The sequence below is a fragment of the Hyla sarda genome, chromosome 6 (genome assembly GCF_029499605.1).
Source record: "Hyla sarda isolate aHylSar1 chromosome 6, aHylSar1.hap1, whole genome shotgun sequence".
NCBI lineage: Eukaryota > Metazoa > Chordata > Amphibia > Anura > Hylidae > Hyla > Hyla sarda.
The window spans coordinates 139579370-139602590 of NC_079194.1; the positions used below are offsets into that span (position 1 = coordinate 139579370).

At 43.0% G+C, this 23221-nt stretch overlaps 1 protein-coding gene across 1 annotated transcript; it reads left to right on the forward strand.

The window, feature by feature from the left end:
• Nucleotides 1-968: 968 nt before the first annotated feature.
• On the forward strand, nt 969-21290 carry AMT (aminomethyltransferase). The gene is made up of 9 exons (XM_056525238.1): nt 969-1122; nt 3928-4098; nt 5676-5756; nt 17266-17397; nt 17478-17556; nt 17899-18044; nt 19804-19984; nt 20084-20239; nt 20410-21290. The coding sequence occupies exons 1-9, from the start codon at nt 1048-1050 to the stop codon at nt 20586-20588; spliced, it is 1200 nt and encodes a 399-aa protein (XP_056381213.1). The 5' UTR covers nt 969-1047; the 3' UTR covers nt 20589-21290.
• Nucleotides 21291-23221: the final 1931 nt, after the last annotated feature.

The window sequence follows — 23221 nt, forward strand, 5'->3', positions numbered from 1 at the left end:
GGGGGGCATTATTTTAGACATTGATGGTAGTTAAAAGTGGGAAATGTGCAGAGCCTAAGATGTTTGTTGTCTGCCAGATTCCGCGTAGACGAATATGGTTGTTAGAAATATTCATGACAATCTGAGCCAGATCCAAAAGGAAAGAGAAGGACTCCAAGCAGACACTACCGGTGAGTTACTGGATGTAACTGCACTGTAATCACTGTACGCTCTGCAGGGCCTAAGTGCTGTGATGGTGCTATTGGTGACATTAGTCTCTGTATAGTGGTGTCATTGGTACATCATTAGTATGATAGTATTATATAATCACTTCAGTAGTATTGTGTCCACATTACATGCATGATTTTCTTAAGGGTTGGGGGAAAGGGCACAATTTTCTGTTCTTGGGTGGAAAAGGGGCGAGCTTAGGCTTTGTTTGGTAGGTACAGACCACTGCATACCAGGAACACCCTACAAGATCTGGGGGGAGATTCATCAAAACCTGCACAGAGGTCTTTTTAAAAATGAAAGAAGCAATCTGGTTGTTATTGGGGAATTGCACCACTTCTCCTCTGCACTAGTCTTTTGGAGAGATTTCACTCCATCTAGTGAGTCTAATGTAGCCACCAGTGTAAACTCCTGTAGGCAGGAGCTCCCCCTAGTGGTGGCTGCAGGGAGCAGAATGTTATCCTGTGTCTAGGGCTCTAGGCGGAATGTAGAGAAGCAGTCCTGGGCTGCACCCCTTTCGCATAAAGAAGCGATCAGATGGACTCTTTTGCTTGGAGCAATGAGGCCCATTGCCCTTTGGACATGACGCATTGTAGTTGGAGGATCCAGCAGCTGCTACAAGCCTGAGGTTATATAAGAAATTTCAGGTATAAGGACAAGAACTCTGATATTCCAGCTGCTGGAACTGCAAAGACTCCTCCCCCTCTTACAGTAACCGATTACCTCCGCGCATGCGCAGCATCTGGCTGGTACTGGCTTTCTGCGGTTGCGCGCTGGAGAGTGGAGGTGTGTTCCCTGCGCAGGCGCAGTCGGCTGCACTGGCTGCTGTGAGCAGAGACGATGCGCTGGTTGCGGACGGTTGCGGCTCGAGTGTGGAGCTCTGGCGGGCAGAAGAGAAGCTACAGCGGGGGCCAGGTACCGAGAGCACGGGGCGGATCTACCGTGTGCGGGAGGTGGCTGCACGAGACGATTTGGAGCAGCTGCATCAAAGCCTGAATGCGATCAATGCAACTTATCAGTAACTACTGCAACTGATCTGGTTATTATAACTATATACAACTGATCAATAACAAGAGGACTCATCAGTGATCATAGATCTGGTTATTATAACTATATACAACTGATCAATAACCAGAGGACTCATCAGAGATCATAGATCTGGTTATTATAACTATATACAACTGATCAATAACAAGAGGACTCATCAGTGATCATAGATCTGGTTATTATAACTATATACAACTGATCAATAACCAGAGGACTCATCAGAGATCATAGATCTGGTTATTATAACTATATACAACTGATCAATAACCAGAGGACTCATCAGAGATCATAGATCTGGTTATTATAACTATATACAACTGATCAATAACCAGAGGACTCATCAGAGATCTGGTTATTATAACTATATACAACTGATCAATAACCAGAGGACTCGTCAGTAATCATAGATCTGGTTATTATAACTATATACAACTGATCAATAACCAGAGGACTCATCAGAGATCTGGTTATTATAACTATATACAACTGATCAATAACCAGAGGACTCATCAGAGATCATAGATCTGGTTATTATAACTTTAACTGATCAATAACAACTAATCATAGATAACTTCATCCTATACAACTGATCAGTGACCAGAAGACTGAGTGATAACTTAGCTGATCAGTGACTGTTGCAGAAATCCCACCACCTGCAGGAAGCGTCAGTCACTTGAATTTGATTTTGCAATTGTAAACCTTTGTGCAACATTCATCTAATTTATGTACAACTGATCGATAGCTATACGACTGATCAATAACCACATGACTGACTGATACACCTGATCATTGCACGACTGATCAATAACCACATGACTGACTGATACACCTGATCATTAACCGTACTACTCATCAATAACCACATGACTGGCAACTATACAACTGAGCAGTAACGTACAACAAATTAATAACTATATACCTGATTGGTAACTGTACAACTGATCAAAAACTGTATGATCAATAACTGATCAATGACTGATTAATAACCATGACTGATCGGTAACTGTATCATACGGACGACTTGTAATTTCATGTGTGTTTGGCGGAGCCGCTACCTGTATCATTGTGCAAACAGAGGTCTCTGTGTGACTATATCCAGGTGTTTTGTATATGTTGGGGGGGGCAGCTGCTTGGTTTCTACTATGCAGTAGTTTTGTACTGTGACCAAAGGTTGGTTCTCTGCTTCTTTCTCTGCTCCCGGTGGAGTTTGGCCTCAGATTATGACACGGGGGTCAAGGAAAATGTTCAGAAATGTTGCTTTCAGGATGGCGGGTTTTTAATCTGGCTGTGATGAGATCCAGTCAGTTGGCAATGAGGATTGCACTCGGATCGGTCACTTACATTGAGGCTTAAATGGGCACTGTCAGAAAAACCTTTGATATGTTGTAAGGCAGGTATAACCAGTAGGTTTTGCAATTGCTTTCATTAGAACATTTTTAGTATTTCATATTGGAAAAGCCAGTCAAACAACTGCCCCCCCTGCCTGCTTGGACACATACTACTCCTGCTGTGTCCATGCGTCATCACCTATGTCATGGACACACTTCCTTGATTGACAGCTGTGAGCGTAGGGCTCAGAGCTGGAGGAAAAATCCTCCCACTGTCAGCTTGTGTCCTGCTACTGTCAGTGAGGACAAGCTGGGAGTTGTAGTTTTGCTAATGCTAGGGGAGATGTGAGCAGACAGTATACTGAGGGAGGGGGCGGAGACCTGCACATTGAGGCCACGCCTCCTCCCTCTGAGAGGAATTCAGACTAGTGAGCTAAATTAAAAGTGTAATAAAAAAGTAAAGGTGCTAGACACGTAAAAATGAGATGTACATGGTCACGATTAGGTACTGAGTGATATATTTAAAAAAAAATGTTTATTGTTGGATCTGCCGGGTACACTATAAGCATAAGGTATCATCCTCCTCCATTATGTGACACAGTAATTTCTGTTACATGCACAATAGATCTTGATAAATCCTGTTCTCTGTGCCCGGCCATATGTTAATAATTGGGGCAGCGATACACGACGCACAGATTGGACTGCGCAGTGGTGGATACATAACAGGATTGGGCATAATAAGTAGTTTATCTTCAGGTATACGTCTGTATACTGGCAGAATAGTATGCAATGTACACTGTGCTTCAGTATGTTACATGCCTACATGCTATGTACTGGGGGCTCAATATCATATAAAATTATGTTTAGCATTCTCTTTGCTGGACACACTAGGTTGGGTTCATATGGCTGCCTTAATGATTTCAGTTTTTAACCCTTTTCATACGTGATTTGTCTTTATACCTTTTGTATTACTTCACTACACCTGGGTGAAAGGGTGTTTAGTAACAATGCATTCTGGGTTGTGATAGCTTTTGACGTAGTGCAGTGGTCTTCAACCTGCGGACCTCCAGATGTTGCAAATAGAGATGAGCGAACTTACAGTAAATTCGATTCGTCACAAACTTCTCGGCTCGGCAGTTGATGACTTATCCTGCATAAATTAGTTCAGCCTTCAGGTGCTCCGGTGGGCTGGAAAAGGTGGATATAGTCCTAGGATGTTTTTTCCTGGAATACCCCTTTAAGCTGCATGCGAGTTCTAGTGTAGGATCAATCGTCTGTTTGCAGCATAAAGTATTGCATATTGTATTCAAAGTGGTGACTTCTGTTCCTTACCTTCTGCCTGTAGGGAGAGGGGTCTTCCCGCACAGCGCTCTATGACTTTCACAGAGAACATGGTGGTAAAATGGTGGAGTTTGCCGGCTGGAGTCTCCCGGTGCAGTATAAGGACAGTCATATCGCGTCTCACCTTCACACCCGCCAGCACTGCTCACTGTTTGATGTCTCTCACATGCTTCAGGTAAGCAGCACTTTTAGACAGGAACTCTAACAATGTTTTACATAAATATATTAGTCTAATTCTTATTGTAAAAAATCATATAGGGGGATCTACAGACCCAGATGTACAAATCTTCCAGCCAGTACGGTATGACAACAATTGGGAAATGCTATTAAACTTAACTTTTAATGAAAATATCTCCCCCTCTTTACCACCCCCTGTGCCATTTCTCCCCCCCCCCTTTTATCCCACCTGTGCCATTTTATTCCCCTTTTACTTCCCTGTGTCCTGAGCCAAATCATTCCCCCCTCACCCCTTGTGCCACATCACTTTTCCCCTTCCCTCCTCCCCCTGTTGTTCTTATCTGGCCAGCAGGCTCAGGTGCAGAGGCCCTCAGCGGGTTTGACGTTCTCCTGACATCATCTGCGCTGCACTCGCTGAGAGGCTGTGAGCAGCGGTGGCTGTGGGCACTGAGGAGTGACATTTTTTAAAGAAAATAAGTAAGTTTAAAAGGGTACTTCACCCCTAGACATCTTATCCCCTATCCTTTGGATAGGGAATAAGATGTCTGATCGTGGGGGTCCCGCCGCTGGGGACTTGCATTAAGATATACATTGAGGGGGCGGAGCCGTGATGTCACGATACTCTGTCCCCTGTGTCGCCCGTCATCAGCCACAGAACGATCCTCACTCTGTGCAGCTGAGAAACTGGGGTGCTGCAGGAGAGATTGCAGGGGTCCCCAGCGGTGGGACCCCGTGATCAAACATCTTATCCCCTATCCTTTTGGATAGGGGATAAGATGTCTGAGGGTGGAGTACCCCTTTAAAATTGCCATATTCTGACTAATTGAACTTTTATATTCTTCTGGGGCTGTACAGTAACCCCCCGACATGCGATGGCCCCGACATATGATCAAATCGACATGCGATGCTTTTATATGTCGGGGCCATCGCATTAACTTAACTTAAAATGCTTAAGCTGCTGTCGGATAGCAGTTTAAGCATCCCGGACAGGTTCACTTACCTATCCCCGCTGCTCCAGGTCCACTTCACGATCCTCAGGCGTCTTCTGCATCTTCTCCGGGGTCCGGGCCTCGCTTTCCGGCGTTGTTATTACGTCGCTGCACACGCCGTCCCGGCGCAAAAACGTATTAACGTTACCAGAAAGCAAGACCCGGACCCTGCAGAAGATGCGGAAGAAGACGCCGGAGCAGCGGGACAGAATCGGCAGCCCCTGGGACAGAATCGGGAGCCCCTGGGACAGAATCGGGAGCCCCTGGGACAGCATCGGGAGCCCCTGGGACAGCATCGGGAGCGGTGGGGACGCGGTCCGGAGCGGCAGGGACAGGTGAGTATTAAATGCACTTTTTACATTGCCCGAATCCCTCAACATACGATGGATTCGACAAACGATGGGTCGTTTGGAACGAATTACCATCGTATGTTGAGGGACCACTGTATTAGGGTTTATTTTGTGCGCAGTGATATGTAGTTTTTATCTGCAGTATTTTCTTCAGGGTTTTTTTTTTATTTATTTTTTTTAATCTCCGCTTTATTATGTATTTACTACATTTTTTTACTTCTTTACTTGTATTTCAGACTCGGATACATGGAAAACATCGTATTATGTTCATTGAAAGCCTTGTGGTTGGTGACATAGCTGAACTGAAGCAAAATCAGGTTATTATATTTATACATATTTTATTACATGCCAGGGCCTTACAGCAGATAACAATACTATTCTATATCCAGTGATGTCAGTAATGGGGGCGGGGCTGTGACAACCTCTCAGACATGATATAGAGGATGGTTGTCAGCAGTAATAGATGGAATAGATGTGACTGTAGTATAAGGTGTGTGGATCTCATGTCTGATCACAATGTAATTATATCCAGTGATGTCAGTAATGGGGGCGGGGCTGTGACAACCTCTCAGACATGATATAGAGGATGGTTGTCAGCAGTAATAGATGGAATAGATGTGACTGTAGTATAAGGTGTGTGGATCTCATGTCTGATCACAATGTAATTATATCCAGTGATGTCAGTAATGGGGGCGGGGCTGTGACAACCTCTCAGACATGATATAGAGGATGGTTGTCAGCAGTAATAGATGGAATAGATGTGACTGTAGTATAAGATGTGTGGTCTCATGTCTGATCACAATATAATTATATCCAGTGATGTCAGTAATGGGGGCGGAGCTGTGACAACCTCTCAGACATGATATAGAGGATGGTTGTCAGCAGTAATAGATGGAATAGATGTGACTGTAGTATAAGGTGTGTGGTCTCATGTCTGATCACAATGTAATTATATCCAGTGATGTCAGTAATGGGGGCGGGGCTGTGACAACCTCTCAGACATGATATAGAGGATGGTTGTCAGCAGTAATAGATGGAATAGATGTGACTGTAGTATAAGGTGTGTGGTCTCATGTCTGATCACAATGTAATTATATCCAGTGATGTCAGTAATGGGGGCGGGGCTGTGACACCTCTCAGACATGATATAGAGGATGGTTGTCAGCAGTAATAGATGGAATAGATGTGACTGTAGTATAAGGTGTGTGGTCTCATGTCTGATCACAATGTAATTATATCCAGTGATGTCAGTAATGGGGGCGGGGCTGTGACAACCTCTCAGACATGATATAGAGGATGGTTGTCAGCAGTAATAGATGGAATAGATGTGACTGTAGTATAAGGTGTGTGGTCTCATGTCTGATCACAATGTAATTATATCCAGTGATGTCAGTAATGGGGGCGGGGCTGTGACAACCTCTCAGACATGATATAGAGGATGGTTATCAGCAGTAATAGAGGGAATAGATGTGACTGTAGTATAAGGTGTGTGGTCTCATGTCTGATCACAATGTAATTATATCCAGTGATGTCAGTAATGGGGGCGGGGCTGTGACAACCTCTCAGACATGATATAGAGGATGGTTGTCAGCAGTAATAGATGGAATAGATGTGACTGTAGTATAAGGTGTGTGGTCTCATGTCTGATCACAATGTAATTATATCCAGTGATGTCAGTAATGGGGGCGGGGCTGTGACAACCTCTCAGACATGATATAGAGGATGGTTATCAGCAGTAATAGAGGGAATAGATGTGACTGTAGTATAAGGTGTGTGGTCTCATGTCTGATCACAATGTAATTATATCCAGTGATGTCAGTAATGGGGGCGGGGCTGTGACAACCTCTCAGACATGATATAGAGGATGGTTGTCAGCAGTAATAGATGGAATAGATGTGACTGTAGTATAAGGTGTGTGGTCTCATGTCTGATCACAATGTAATTATATCCAGTGATGTCAGTAATGGGGGCGGGGCTGTGACAACCTCTCAGACATGATATAGAGGATGGTTATCAGCAGTAATAGAGGGAATAGATGTGACTGTAGTATAAGGTGTGTGGTCTCATGTCTGATCACAATGTAATTATATCCAGTGATGTCAGTAATGGGGGCGGGGCTGTGACAACCTCTCAGACATGATATAGAGGATGGTTGTCAGCAGTAATAGATGGAATAGATGTGACTGTAGTATAAAGTGTGTGGTCTCATGTCTGATCACAATGTAATTATATCCAGTGATGTCAGTAATGGGGGCGGGGCTGTGACAACCTCTCAGACATGATATAGAGGATGGTTGTCAGCAGTAATAGATGGAATAGATGTGACTGTAGTATAAGGTGTGTGATCTCATGTCTGATCACAATGTAATTATATCCAGTGATGTCAGTAATGGGGGCGGGGCTGTGACAACCTCTCAGACATGATATAGATGGTTGTCAGCAGTAATAGATGGAATAGATGTGACTGTAGTATAAGGTGTGTGGATCTCATGTCTGATCACAATGTAATTATATCCAGTGATGTCAGTAATGGGGGCGGGGCTGTGACAACCTCTCAGACATGATATAGAGGATGGTTGTCAGCAGTAATAGATGGAATAGATGTGACTGTAGTATAAGGTGTGTGGTCTCATGTCTGATCACAATGTAATTATATCCAGTGATGTCAGTAATGGGGGCGGGGCTGTGACAACCTCTCAGACATGATATAGAGGATGGTTGTCAGCAGTAATAGATGGAATAGATGTGACTGTAGTATAAGGGGTGTGGATCTCATGTCTGATCACAATGTAATTATATCCAGTGATGTCAGTAATGGGGGCGGGGCTGTGACAACTTCTCAGACATGATATAGAGGATGGTTGTCAGCAGTAATAGATGGAATAGATGTGACTGTAGTATAAGGTGTGTGATCTCATGTCTGATCACAATGTAATTATATCCAGTGATGTCAGTAATGGGGGCGGGGCTGTGACAACCTCTCAGACATGATATAGAGGATGGTTGTCAGCAGTAATAGAGGGAATAGATGTGACTGTAGTATAATGTGTGTGGTCTCATGTCTGATCACAATGTAATTATATCCAGTGATGTCAGTAATGGGGGCGGGGCTGTGACAACCTCTCAGACATGATATAGAGGATGGTTGTCAGCAGTAATAGATGGAATAGATGTGACTGTAGTATAAGGTGTGTGGATCTCATGTCTGATCACAATGTAATTATATCCAGTGATGTCAGTAATGGGGGCGGGGCTGTGACAACCTCTCAGACATGATATAGAGGATGGTTGTCAGCAGTAATAGATGGAATAGATGTGACTGTAGTATAAGGTGTGTGGTCTCATGTCTGATCACAATATAATTATATCCAGTGATGTCAGTAATGGGGGCGGAGCTGTGACAACCTCTCAGACATGATATAGAGGATGGTTGTCAGCAGTAATAGATGGAATAGATGTGACTGTAGTATAAGGTGTGTGGTCTCATGTCTGATCACAATGTAATTATATCCAGTGATGTCAGTAATGGGGGCGGGGCTGTGACAACCTCTCAGACATGATATAGAGGATGGTTGTCAGCAGTAATAGATGGAATAGATGTGACTGTAGTATAAGGTGTGTGGTCTCATGTCTGATCACAATATAATTATATCCAGTGATGTCAGTAATGGGGGCGGAGCTGTGACAACCTCTCAGACATGATATAGAGGATGGTTGTCAGCAGTAATAGATGGAATAGATGTGACTGTAGTATAAGGTGTGTGGTCTCATGTCTGATCACAATGTAATTATATCCAGTGATGTCAGTAATGGGGGCGGGGCTGTGACAACCTCTCAGACATGATATAGAGGATGGTTGTCAGCAGTAATAGATGGAATAGATGTGACTGTAGTATAAGGTGTGTGGTCTCATGTCTGATCACAATGTAATTATATCCAGTGATGTCAGTAATGGGGGCGGGGCTGTGACAACCTCTCAGACATGATATAGAGGATGGTTGTCAGCAGTAATAGATGGAATAGATGTGACTGTAGTATAAGGTGTGTGGTCTCATGTCTGATCACAATGTAATTATATCCAGTGATGTCAGTAATGGGGGCGGGGCTGTGACAACCTCTCAGACATGATATAGAGGATGGTTGTCAGCAGTAATAGATGGAATAGATGTGACTGTAGTATAAGGGGTGTGGTCTCATGTCTGATCACAATGTAATTATATCCAGTGATGTCAGTAATGGGGGCGGGGCTGTGACAACCTCTCAGACATGATATAGAGGATGGTTGTCAGCAGTAATAGATGGAATAGATGTGACTGTAATATAAGGTGTGTGGTCTCATGTCTGATCGCAATGTAATTATATCCAGTGATGTCAGTAATGGGGGCGGGGCTGTGACAACCTCTCAGACATTATATAGAGGATGGTTGTCATCAGTAATAGATGGAATAGATGTGACTGTAGTATAAGGGGTGTGATCTCATGTCTGATCACAATGTAATTATATCCAGTGATGTCAGTAATGGGGGCGGGGCTGTGACAACCTCTCAGACATGATATAGAGGATGGTTGTCAGCAGTAATAGATGGAATAGATGTGACTGTAGTATAAGGTGTGTGGTCTCATGTCCTATCACAATGTAATTATATCCAGTGATGTCAGTAATGGGGGCGGGGCTGTGACAACCTCTCAGACATGATATAGAGGATGGTTGTCAGTAGTAATAGAGGGAATAGATGTGACTGTAGTATAAGGTGTGTGTGGTCTCATGTCCTATCACAATGTAATTATATCCAGTGATGTCAGTAATGGGGGCGGGGCTGTGACAACCTCTCAGACATGATATAGAGGATGGTTGTCAGCAGTAATAGATGGAATAGATGTGACTGTAGTATAAGATGTGTGATCTCATGTCTGATCACAATGTAATTATATCCAGTGATGTCAGTAATGGGGGCGGGGCTGTGACAACCTCTCAGACATGATATAGAGGATGGTTGTCAGCAGTAATAGATGGAATAGATGTGACTGTAGTATAAGGTGTGTGGTCTCATGTCTGATCACAATGAAATTATATCCAGTGATGTCTATAATGGGGGCGGGGCTGTGACAACCTCTCAGACATGATATAGAGGATGGTTGTCAGCAGTAATAGATGGAATAGATGTGACTGTAGTATAAGGTGTGTTTGGTCTCATGTCTGATCACAATGTAATTATATCCAGTGATGTCAGTAATGAGGGCGGGGCTGTGATAACCTCTCAGACATGATATAGAGGATGGTTGTCAGCAGTAATAGATGGAATAGATGTGACTGTAGTATAAGGTGTGTGATCTCATGTCTGATCACAATGTAATTATATCCAGTGATGTCAGTAATGGGGGCGGGGCTGTGACAACCTCTCAGACATGATATAGAGGATGGTTGTCAGCAGTAATAGATGGAATAGATGTGACTGTAGTATAAGATGTGTGGTCTCATGTCTGATCACAATGTAATTATATCCAGTGATGTCAGTAATGGGGGCGGGGCTGTGACAACCTCTCAGACATGATATAGAGGATGGTTGTCAGCAGTAATAGATGGAATAGATGTGACTGTAGTATAAGGTGTGTGGATCTCATGTCTGATCACAATGTAATTATATCTAGTGATGTCAGTAATGGGGGCGGGGCTGTGACAACCTCTCAGACATGATATAGAGGATGGTTGTCAGCAGTAATAGATGGAATAGATGTGACTGTAGTATAAGGTGTGTGGTCTCATGTCTGATCACAATGTAATTATATCCAGTGATGTCAGTAATGGGGGCGGGGCTGTGACAACCTCTCAGACATGATATAGAGGATGGTTGTCAGCAGTAATAGATGGAATAGATGTGACTGTAGTATAAGGTGTGTGGTCTCATGTCTGATCACAATGTAATTATATCCAGTGATGTCAGTAATGGGGGCGGGGCTGTGACAACCTCTCAGACATGATATAGAGGATGGTTGTCAGCAGTAATAGATGGAATAGATGTGACTGTAGTATAAGGGGTGTGGTCTCATGTCTGATCACAATGTAATTATATCCAGTGATGTCAGTAATGGGGGCGGGGCTGTGACACCTCTCAGACATGATATAGAGGATGGTTGTCAGCAGTAATAGATGGAATAGATGTGACTGTAGTATAAGGTGTGTGGTCTCATGTCTGATCACAATGTAATTATATCCAGTGATGTCAGTAATGGGGGCGGGGCTGTGACAACCTCTCAGACATGATATAGAGGATGGTTGTCAGCAGTAATAGAGGGAATAGATGTGACTGTAGTATAAGGGGTGTGGTCTCATGTCTGATCACAATGTAATTATATCCAGTGATGTCAGTAATGGGGGCGGGGCTGTGACAACCTCTCAGACATGATATAGAGGATGGTTGTCAGCAGTAATAGATGGAATAGATGTGACTGTAGTATAAGGGGTGTGATCTCATGTCTGATCACAATGTCATTATATCCAGTGATGTCAGTAATGGGGGCGGGGCTGTGACAACCTCTCAGACATGATAGAGAGGATGGTTGTCAGCAGTAATAGAGGGAATAGATGTGACTGTAGTATAAGATGTGTGGTCTCATGTCTGATCACAATGTAATTATATCTAGTGATGTCAGTAATGGGGGCGGGGCTGTGACAACCTCTCAGACATGATATAGAGGATGGTTGTCAGCAGTAATAGATGGAATAGATGTGACTGTAGTATAAGGTGTGTGGTCTCATGTCCTATCACAATGTAATTATATCCAGTGATGTCAGTAATGGGGGCGGGGCTGTGACAACCTCTCAGACATGATATAGAGGATGGTTGTCAGTAGTAATAGAGGGAATAGATGTGACTGTAGTATAAGGTGTGTGGTCTCATGTCCTATCACAATGTAATTATATCCAGTGATGTCAGTAATGGGGGCGGGGCTGTGACAACCTCTCAGACATGATATAGAGGATGGTTGTCAGCAGTAATAGATGGAATAGATGTGACTGTAGTATAAGGTGTGTGGTCTCATGTCTGATCACAATGAAATTATATCCAGTGATGTCTATAATGGGGGCGGGGCTGTGACAACCTCTCAGACATGATATAGAGGATGGTTGTCAGCAGTAATAGATGGAATAGATGTGACTGTAGTATAAGGTGTGTGGTCTCATGTCTGATCACAATGTAATTATATCCAGTGATGTCAGTAATGGGGGCGGGGCTGTGACAACCTCTCAGACATGATATAGAGGATGGTTGTCAGCAGTAATAGATGGAATAGATGTGACTGTAGTATAAGGTGTGTGATCTCATGTCTGATCACAATGTAATTATATCCAGTGATGTCAGTAATGGGGGCGGGGCTGTGACAACCTCTCAGACATGATATAGATGGTTGTCAGCAGTAATAGAGGGAATAGATGTGACTGTAGTATAAGGTGTGTGATCTCATGTCTGATCACAATGTCATTATATCCAGTGATGTCAGTAATGGGGGCGGGGCTGTGACTACCTCTCAGACATGATATAGAGGATGGTTGTCAGCAGTAATAGATGGAATAGATGTGACTGTAGTATAAGGTGTGTGGTTCTCATGTCTGATCACAATGTAATTATATCCAGTGATGTCAGTAATGGGGGCGGGGCTGTGACAACCTCTCAGACATGATATAGAGGATGGTTGTCAGCAGTAATAGAGGGAATAGATGTTACTGTAGTATAAGGTGTGTGGTTCTCATGTCTGATCACAATGTCATTATATCCAGTGATGTCAGTAATGGGGGCGGGGCTGTGACAACCTCTCAGACATGATATATAGGATGGTTGTCAGCAGTAATAGAGGGAATAGATGTTACTGTAGTATAAGGTGTGTGGTCTCATGTCTGATCACAATGTAATTATATCCAGTGATGTCAGTAATGGGGGCGGGGCTGTGACAACCTCTCAGACATGATATAGAGGATGGTTGTCAGCAGTAACAGATGGAATAGATGTGACTGTAGTATAAGGTGTGTGGTCTCATGTCTGATCACAATGTAATTATATCCAGTGATGTCAGTAATGGGGGCGGGGCTGTGACAACCTCTCAGACATGATATAGAGGATGGTTGTCAGCAGTAATAGATGGAATAGATGTGACTGTAGTATAAGGGGTGTGGTCTCATGTCTGATCACAATGTAATTATATCCAGTGATGTCAGTAATGGGGGCGGGGCTGTGATAACCTCTCAGACATGATATAGAGGATGGTTGTCAGCAGTAATAGATGGAATAGATGTGACTGTAGTATAAGGTGTGTGATCTCATGTCTGATCACAATGTAATTATATCCAGTGATGTCAGTAATGGGGGCGGGGCTGTGACAACCTCTCAGACATGATATAGAGGATGGTTGTCAGCAGTAATAGATGAAATAGATGTGACTGTAGCATAAGGTGTGTGATCTCATGTCTGATCACAATGTAATTATATCCAGTGATGTCAGTAATGGGGGCGGGGCTGTGACAACCTCTCAGACATGATATAGAGGATGGTTGTCAGCAGTAATAGATGAAATAGATGTGACTGTAGCATAAGGTGTGTGATCTCATGTCTGATCACAATGTAATTATATCCAGTGATGTCAGTAATGGGGGCGGGGCTGTGACAACCTCTCAGACATGATATAGAGGATGGTTGTCAGCAGTAATAGATGGAATAGATGTGACTGTAGTATAAGGTGTGTGGTCTCATGTCTGATCACAATGTAATTATATCCAGTGATGTCAGTAATGGGGGCGGGGCTGTGACAACCTCTCAGACATGATATAGAGGATGGTTGTCAGTAGTAATAGAGGGAATAGATGTGACTGTAGTATAAGGTGTGTGGTCTCATGTCTGATCACAATGAAATTATATCCAGTGATGTCAGTAATGGGGGCGGGGCTGTGACAACCTCTCAGACATGATATAGATGGTTGTCAGCAGTAATAGAGGGAATAGATGTGACTGTAGTATAAGGTGTGTGATCTCATGTCTGATCACAATGTCATTATATCCAGTGATGTCAGTAATGGGGGCGGGGCTGTGACAACCTCTCAGACATGATATAGAGGATGGTTGTCAGCAGTAATAGATGGAATAGATGTGACTGTAGTATAAGGTGTGTGGTCTCATGTCTGATCACAATGTAATTATATCTAGTGATGTCAGTAATGGGGGCGGGGCTGTGACAACCTCTCAGACATGATATAGAGGATGGTTGTCAGCAGTAATAGATGGAATAGATGTGACTGTAGTATAAGGTGTGTGGATCTCATGTCTGATCACAATGTAATTATATCCAGTGATGTCAGTAATGGGGGCGGGGCTGTGACAACCTCTCAGACATGATATAGAGGATGGTTGTCAGCAGTAATAGATGGAATAGATGTGACTGTAGTATAAGGTGTGTGGTCTCATGTCTGATCAGAATGTAATTATATCCAGTGATGTCAGTAATGGGGGCGGGGCTGTGACAACCTCTCAGACATGATATAGAGGATGGTTGTCAGCAGTAATAGATGGAATAGATGTGACTGTAGTATAAGGTGTGATCTCATGTCTGATCACAATGTAATTATATCCAGTGATGTCAGTAATGGGGGCGGGGCTGTGACAACCTCTCAGACATGATATAGAGGATGGTTGTCAGCAGTAATAGATGGAATAGATGTGACTGTAGTATAAGGTGTGTGGTCTCATGTCTGATCACAATATAATTATATCCAGTGATGTCAGTAATGGGGGCGGGGCTGTGACAACCTCTCAGACATGATATAGAGGATGGTTGTCAGCAGTAATAGATGGAATAGATGTGACTGTAGTATAAGGGGTGTGGTCTCATGTCTGATCACAATGTCATTATATCCAGTGATGTCAGTAATGGGGGCGGGGCTGTGACAACCTCTCAGACATGATATAGAGGATGGTTGTCAGCAGTAATAGATGGAATAGATGTGACTGTAGTATAAGGTGTGTGGTTCTCATGTCTGATCACAATGTAATTATATCCAGTGATGTCAGTAATGGGGGCGGGGCTGTGACAACCTCTCAGACATGATATAGAGGATGGTTGTCAGCAGTAATAGATGGAATAGATGTGACTGTAGTATAAGGTGTGTGGTTCTCATGTCTGATCACAATGTAATTATATCCAGTGATGTCAGTAATGGGGGCGGGGCTGTGACAACCTCTCAGACATGATATAGAGGATGGTTGTCAGCAGTAATAGATGGAATAGATGTGACTGTAGTATAAGGTGTGTGGTCTCATGTCTGATCAGAATGTAATTATATCCAGTGATGTCAGTAATGGGGGCGGGGCTGTGACAACCTCTCAGATATGATATAGAGGATGGTTGTCAGCAGTAATAGATGGAATAGATGTGACTGTAGTATAAGGGGTGTGGTCTCATGTCTGATCACAATGTAATTATATCCAGTGATGTCAGTAATGGGGGCGGGGCTGTGACAACCTCTCAGACATGATATAGAGGATGGTTGTCAGCAGTAATAGATGGAATAGATGTGACTGTAGTATAAGGGGTGTGGTCTCATGTCTGATCACAATGTAATTATATCCAGTGATGTCAGTAATGGGGGCGGGGCTGTGACAACCTCTCAGACATGATATAGAGGATGGTTGTCAGCAGTAATAGATGGAATAGATGTGACTGTAGTATAAGGTGTGTGGTCTCATGTCTGATCACAATGTAATTATATCCAGTGATGTCAGTAATGGGGGCGGGGCTGTGACAACCTCTCAGACATGATATAGAGGATGGTTGTCAGCAGTAATAGATGGAATAGATGTGACTGTAGTATAATGTGTGGGTCTCATGTCTAATCACAATGTAATTATATCCAGTGATGTCAGTAATGGGGGCGGGGCTGTGACAACCTCTCAGACATGATATAGAGGATGGTTGTCAGTAGTAATAGATGGAATAGATGTGACTGTAGTATAAGGTGTGTGGATCTCATGTCTGATCACAATGTAATTATATCCAGTGATGTCAGTAATGGGGGCGGGGCTGTGACAACCTCTCAGACATGATATAGAGGATGGTTGTCAGCAGTAATAGATGGAATAGATGTGACTGTAGTATAAGGTGTGTGGTTCTCATGTCTGATCACAATGTAATTATATCCAGTGATGTCAGTAACGGGGGCGGGGCTGTGACAACCTCTCAGACATGATATAGTGGATGGTTGTCAGCAGTAATAGAGAGAATAGATGTGACTGTAGTATAAGGTGTGTGTGGTCTCATGTCTGATCACAATGTAATTATATCCAGTGATGTCAGTAATGGGGGCGGGGCTGTGACAACCTCTCAGACATGATATAGAGGATGGTTGTCAGTAGTAATAGATGGAATAGATGTGACTGTAGTATAAGATGTGTGGATCTCATGTCTGATCACAATGTAATTATATCCAGTGATGTCAGTAATGGGGGCGGGGCTGTGACAACCTCTCAGATATGATATAGAGGATGGTGGTCAGTAGTAATAGATGGAATAGATGTGACTGTAGTATAAGGTGTGTGTGGTCTCATGTCTGATCACAATGTAATTATATCCAGTGATGTCAGTAATGGGGGCGGGGCTGTGACACCTCTCAGACATGATATAGAGGATGGTTGTCAGTAGTAATAGATGGAATAGATGTGACTGTAGTATAAGGTGTGTGGTCTCATGTCTGATCACAATGTAATTATATCCAGTGATGTCAGTAATGGGGGCGGGGCTGTGACAACCTTTCACTGTCATGATAATGTATTGCTTTCTCTGTAGGGTACACTGTCCCTCTTCACTAATGAAAGTGGTGGGATTATTGATGACCTCATTGTGACGAACACCTCGGATAATTACCTCTATGTAGTGTCCAATGCCGGCTGTGCTGAGAAAGACTCTGCCCACATGCAGGTAATGTGTTCCATCTTGTCGCTGTCAGTTTCATCCTATAAAGTTGGCCAGTTATCTATATTTATTTGTCTCTCCAACAGGACAACCTGCAGGAGTTCAGAGCAGCCGGACGGGATGTGGCCATAGAAGTTGTAGACTGTGCTCTCTTGGCTCTACAAGGTCTGGCTATAAGTGGTTATCTAACTTAAATCTAGCAGACCACGACCGCTATTATATAATTTTGGGGTGACTTGTCCTGCCTGCCTCCACTGATACATAACCCCAGAATTGGGGAGGGGAGATGATTTTATTTTGTGGGTTATTACCTTGATTTGTAATTTTTGAACACTCTGCTGGTGGTAGATCAGATGATTTTACAATTGTAGGAGAATACTGACCATATGAAGTCACAATCTACAGGACAGACTGTAGCGGGATAGACAAGAGCTCCCTGAATCATTGTGTCCGGTCAGGATCCAGATTTTTAAACCGTGTTTTTTTGTTGTGTTCTTCTATCTCCAGGTCCCTCTACTGCTAAAGTTCTCCAGGCTGGATTGAGTGACAACCTTTCCAAGCTGACATTCATGACTGGTGTCACTACCGGTGTGTTTGGGATTCCTGGTTGCAGAGTAACCCGTTGTGGGTACACAGGGGAGGACGGGGTGGAGGTAGGTGTGCTGATAATAAACCGGGACTGATAATGGTCTGTCAAGGATCGTATATTCAAACTAGCCTCTGTAAGCTCAGCATCAGAGTATTTCAGAGGAGAAATGTGCTTATTTATGGGAAGTCACAAATTTAAACCCTTAAGGACTCAGCGTTTTTGCATTTTCATTCTTTCCTCATCACCTTCTAAAAATCATAACGCTTTCAATTTTGCACATAAAATTCCATGTGATGGCTTATTTTTTTGCGTCATCAATTCTACTTTGCAGTGACCTTAGTCATTTTACCAAACAATTCACGGCAAAACGGAAGAAAAATTGTGCGAAAATATTTAAGAAAAAAATGCCATTTTGTAATTTATGGGGGCTTCCGTTTGTACGCGGTACATTTTTTGGTAAAAATGACACCTTATCATTATTCTGTAGGTCCATACGATTAAAATGATACCCTACTTATATAGGTTTGATTTTGTCGTACTTCTGAAAAAAATCCTAACTACATGCAGGAAAATCTATACGTTAAAAATTCTCCTTCTGACCCCTATAACTTTTTTATTTTTATTTTTATGGGAAAAGGGGGTGATTCAAACTTTTATTAGGGAAGGGGTTAAATGACCTTTTATTAACTTTTTTTCACTTTTGTTTTTGCAGTGTTATAGCTCCCATAGGGGGCTATAACACTGCACACACTGATCTTTTACACTGTTCACTGCAAAGCCAAAGCTTTGCATTGATCAGTGTTATAGGCGGTCAATTGCTCAAGCCTGAATCTCAGGCTTGGAGCAATCAATCACCGATCGGACGCGACGGAGACAGGTGAGGGGACCTCCGCTTGGGTGCTAGCTGATCGGGACATTGTGATTTTATCGCGATGGTCCCGATCAGCACGACTGAGCTGCCGGGAAGCTTTTACTTTCATTTTAGATGAGGCAATCAACATTGATCGCCGCGTCTAAAGGGTTAATAACACACGGCACAATGATCGGTGTGGCATGCTATTAGCCAAGGGTCCCGGCTATCATTAGCCACCGGGACTGACCCGGTATGACGCGGGGTCACGGCAGGACCCCGCGTTATATACCGGGACTGGGCGCCCTGTGTCCTTAAGAGATTAATCTTTATAGAGGGGATAAAGCAAGGTTTCTCACAGACAGAGTCTAAGTGTATCTGTTACATCACAGAACAAAAATGCTTATATATGTTACTTACTAGGTCATGTAGATTCTTTGCATGTCTGTTTTTATGTGTCTAGCATCTGTATTTGCCTTAGAAATCCCTCCATTCTGCTGCTCACTCATTCATACATCCACTGCTCCGGAAGGGTCGTGTCCCAAGCAAGCTCTGAGCCAGCCCTCACTCAGAGTCTGCTGTTCTGTGCTGGGTCTCTTCATCCAATCACAGCATGCTCTGTATCCCTCCTCCTTTCTGTTTTCATACTGCAGTCTGATAGGACAGGAGTGAGCACAGAGGAATGTTAGTCCTGCCCTCACTTACTGGACTTTGTCCCAGCTTGTGCTTCAGCTTTAACAAAGATGAAGCAGCAGCTGGATCGGATTATGTTCTGGATTGGATGGGGACCGCCAGTGGTCTTTTTATAAGCCATAGATATATTTTTATGAAGTATATTAGAAAGGATAATATTTTGCCAAGATGTACAACATATAAAACGTTTTTGATTCTGACACTGCACAAGAGTGGAGTATGCTAATCTTTCGGGAGGTCATAGGCTTATGTGTCAAGGCTTTCTGTGCTGTCTCTGCAGATCTCTGTGCCTGCTAACAGAGCAGTGGAACTGGCAGAGAGACTCCTGCAGAGTTCTGAAGTAAAGCTGGCGGGTCTAGCAGCCCGGGACAGTTTACGGCTGGAGGCTGGCCTCTGTCTGTACGGCAATGACATTGATGAGACCACCAGTCCAGTGGAGGCGAGCCTGGTATGGACGTTAGGTGAGTGAAGGAAAATTAGTGTTATCTGTGATAAATTTAAATTTGGAGTCAGAGTAAAGACATGAACCTGACCATTAACGACCCTTCCTCTTCTCATAGGTAAACGCCGCAGAACTGCCTTGGACTTTCCTGGAGCCTCAGTCATTGTTCCACAGATTAAAGGAAAAGTGACACGGAAACGTGTTGGGCTAACATCTATGGGGCCTCCTGTCCGCCAGCACACACCAATACTGAATCTGGAGGGAAAAGTCATTGGTGAGTACAGGGCAGATTACACTCCAGGCTATAGTATCATTCCCTGTATCTTTATATGGTCTTATTAAAGCAGCGGCCTTTCAGACTGTTGCCTACACCAATGAGTGGAGGAGCACAAGCTACAGTTCTGCATCATCCTGCAGGTATCATTTCCTTTCTATATTTTCCAGGTGAAGTGACCAGCGGCTGTCCCTCCCCCTGCTTGCGGTTGAATGTGGCGATGGGATACGTGGAGCCAGAATATGCAAAAGCAAACACGGCTCTTCAACTGGAGGTCAGGAAGAAGCTGGTGGATGGCAAAACCTGCAAAATGCCCTTTGTGCCATCAAGATATTATAATATAAAGTAACGAGAGAAAGAGGCAAACCCCACTATATCAGGAATCTCCCATCATCATCACGACACCCTCCCCCACTCATATCACACCTTCCCCACCCTCATTTATAACTGTGACCCTTCCATCATCACTACACCCTCCCCCACTCATATCACACCTTTCCCACCCTCATTTATAACTGTGACCCTTCCATCATCACTACACCCTCCCCCACTCATATCACACCTTTCCCACCCTCATTTATAACTGTGACCCTTCCATCATCACTACACCTTCCCGTACTCCTAACTTTGAATCTCGCATTATCAGTACAGTCGTTCCACTCATATAAAAACTGCTCCCCTTATCAGCCTCTCCTTTATTACTGTACCCCTTTAAGGTAGCAGGTTATTTGGGAGAGCCTGTACCTCATCTTTGTCACAGCTCCGGTTTCTCCTTTACTCAGGGATCAGGTCAGACATTCCACGGGCCCTGGGTCCCACACAGATGACTGCTTTCTCTTTATGCAACATAATGTTTTGTAGGAGTGTGAAAAAATTCAGCTCTGAGTATGACTGCTCCCTTTTTCCTTTGCACCAGTTTTGATTATCTCATTAGTGTTTAATTTCCTTACTATTAGATCTCTAAATACTGCCAGCGAATCGGTAACATTCTTATATAGGAAACTTTTGCATCAGCAAAATCCCTTTCACCAGTGTGTGTGTGTGTGTGTGTGTGTGTGTGTGTGTGTGTGTGTGTGTAGATAGATAGATAGATAGATAGATAGATAGATAGATAGATAGATCTATCTATCTATCTATCTATCTATCTATCTATCTATCTATATATATCTATCTATCTATCTATCTATCTATCTAATATACACACACACACAGTCATGGCTGTAAATGTTGGCACCCCTGAAATTTTCCTACAAAATGAAGCATTTCTCACAGGAAAGGATTGCAGTAACACATGTTTTGCTATACACATGTTTATTCCCTTTGTGTGTATTGGAACTAAACCAAAAAAGGGAGGAAAAAAAGCAAATTGGACATAATGTCACACCAAACTCCAAACAGGGGCCGGACAAAATTATTGGCATCCTTTCAAAACTGTGGATAAATAAGATTGTTTCAAGCACGTGATGTTCCATTAAACTCACCTGAGGGCAAGTAACAGGTGTGGGCAATATAAAAAATCACACCTGAAAGCAGATAAAAGGAGAGAAGTTCACTTAGTCTTTGCATTATGTGTCTGTGTGCCACACTAAGCATGGACAACAGAAAGAGGAGAAGAGAACTGTCTGAGGACTTTAGAACCAGAATTGTGGAAAAATAAGATTGTTTCAGGCATGTGATGCTTCTTTAAACTCCCCTGGGGCAAGTAACAGGTGTGGGCAATATAAAAATCACACTAGACAAATGTTTTTTTTACTGCTTTTTAGTTTTCCATTGTTGTAATACAAACACGGAGAGTTCTCCACTTTTCAGATATATAGAAGTACAAAAATGATTCACCCACAGTGCTCTCTTAAACATCCGACAGTCCTCGTACAGCTTCCGATATAGCGTCACCCTTCAGCGGGCATTGCGGAGCTGACTTTCCTTCCTCTCACGAAGGGGTAACACAGGTGAATGATTGCCGGACACTCTCGACGTTTCGGAGGACACTCCCCCTTTCTCACTTGGATCTTCCATCTTGGATATCTTGGATCCTCCAGCAGGACAATGACCCTAAACATACATCAAAAAGCCCCCAGAAATGGATGGCAACAAAGATCTGGACCCAGCAATGGGTCCAGATCTAAATCCCATTGAACACCTGGGGAGAGATCTTAAAATTGCTGTTGGGAAAAGGCGCCCTTCCAATAAGAGAGACCTGGAGCACTTTGCAAAGGAAGAGTGGTCCAACATTACGGCTGAGAGGTGTAAGAAGCTTATTGATGGTTATAGGAAGCGACTGATTTCAGTTATTTTTTCCAAAGGGTGTGCATCCAAATATTAAGTTAAGGATGCCAATAATTTTGTCCAGGCCATTTTTGGAGTTTGATGTGACATTATGTCCAATTTGCTTTTTTTCCTCCCTTTTTTTTTTTTTTGTTTAGTTCCAATACACACAAAGGGAATAAACATGTGTATAGCAAAACGTGTTACTGCAGTCCTTTTCTGTGAGAAATACTTGATTTTGTAGAAAAATTTCAGGGGTGCCAACAGGTGTGTGTGTGTGTGTGTATATATATATATAAAATTTGTGGAGCAGCACTCCCAGGTCAAAGTGAAGAAAAAGTAAATGGGTGCAAGCGGTCTCAGGGATCCCGGTCCTGGATCCAAAACTTGTAGGTACAATAGAAGGCAACTGCAGCACACCAACTTAAAGTGCAAGGAAGTGATTTATTCCAGAAAATACAGGCAATACTATACTTCTATTGTACCTATATATATATATATATATATATATATATATATATATATATATATGTGTGTGTAAATAGAATATATATATATATATACACACATATATATATATATATATATATATATATATATATATATATATATGGATATGGGAGCAACAGCACTCTAAAATCCGAAAGATATAAAAGAGAAGGTGCAGGCAACCTGTAAAAGGATAAAGTCCAACGATCCATCCAAATATAAAAAAAA

Coding starts and splice junctions, on each gene's coding strand:
- AMT (XM_056525238.1), top strand. CDS start 1,048: ATGCGCTGGTTGCGGACGGTTGCGGCTCGAGTGTGGAGCTCTGGCGGG. Junction 1,123..3,927: donor GAAGCTACAGCGGGGGCCAG/GTACCGAGAGCA, acceptor TTCTGCCTGTAG/GGAGAGGGGTCTTCCCGCAC. Junction 17,398..17,477: donor AAGACTCTGCCCACATGCAG/GTAATGTGTTCC, acceptor TCTCTCCAACAG/GACAACCTGCAGGAGTTCAG.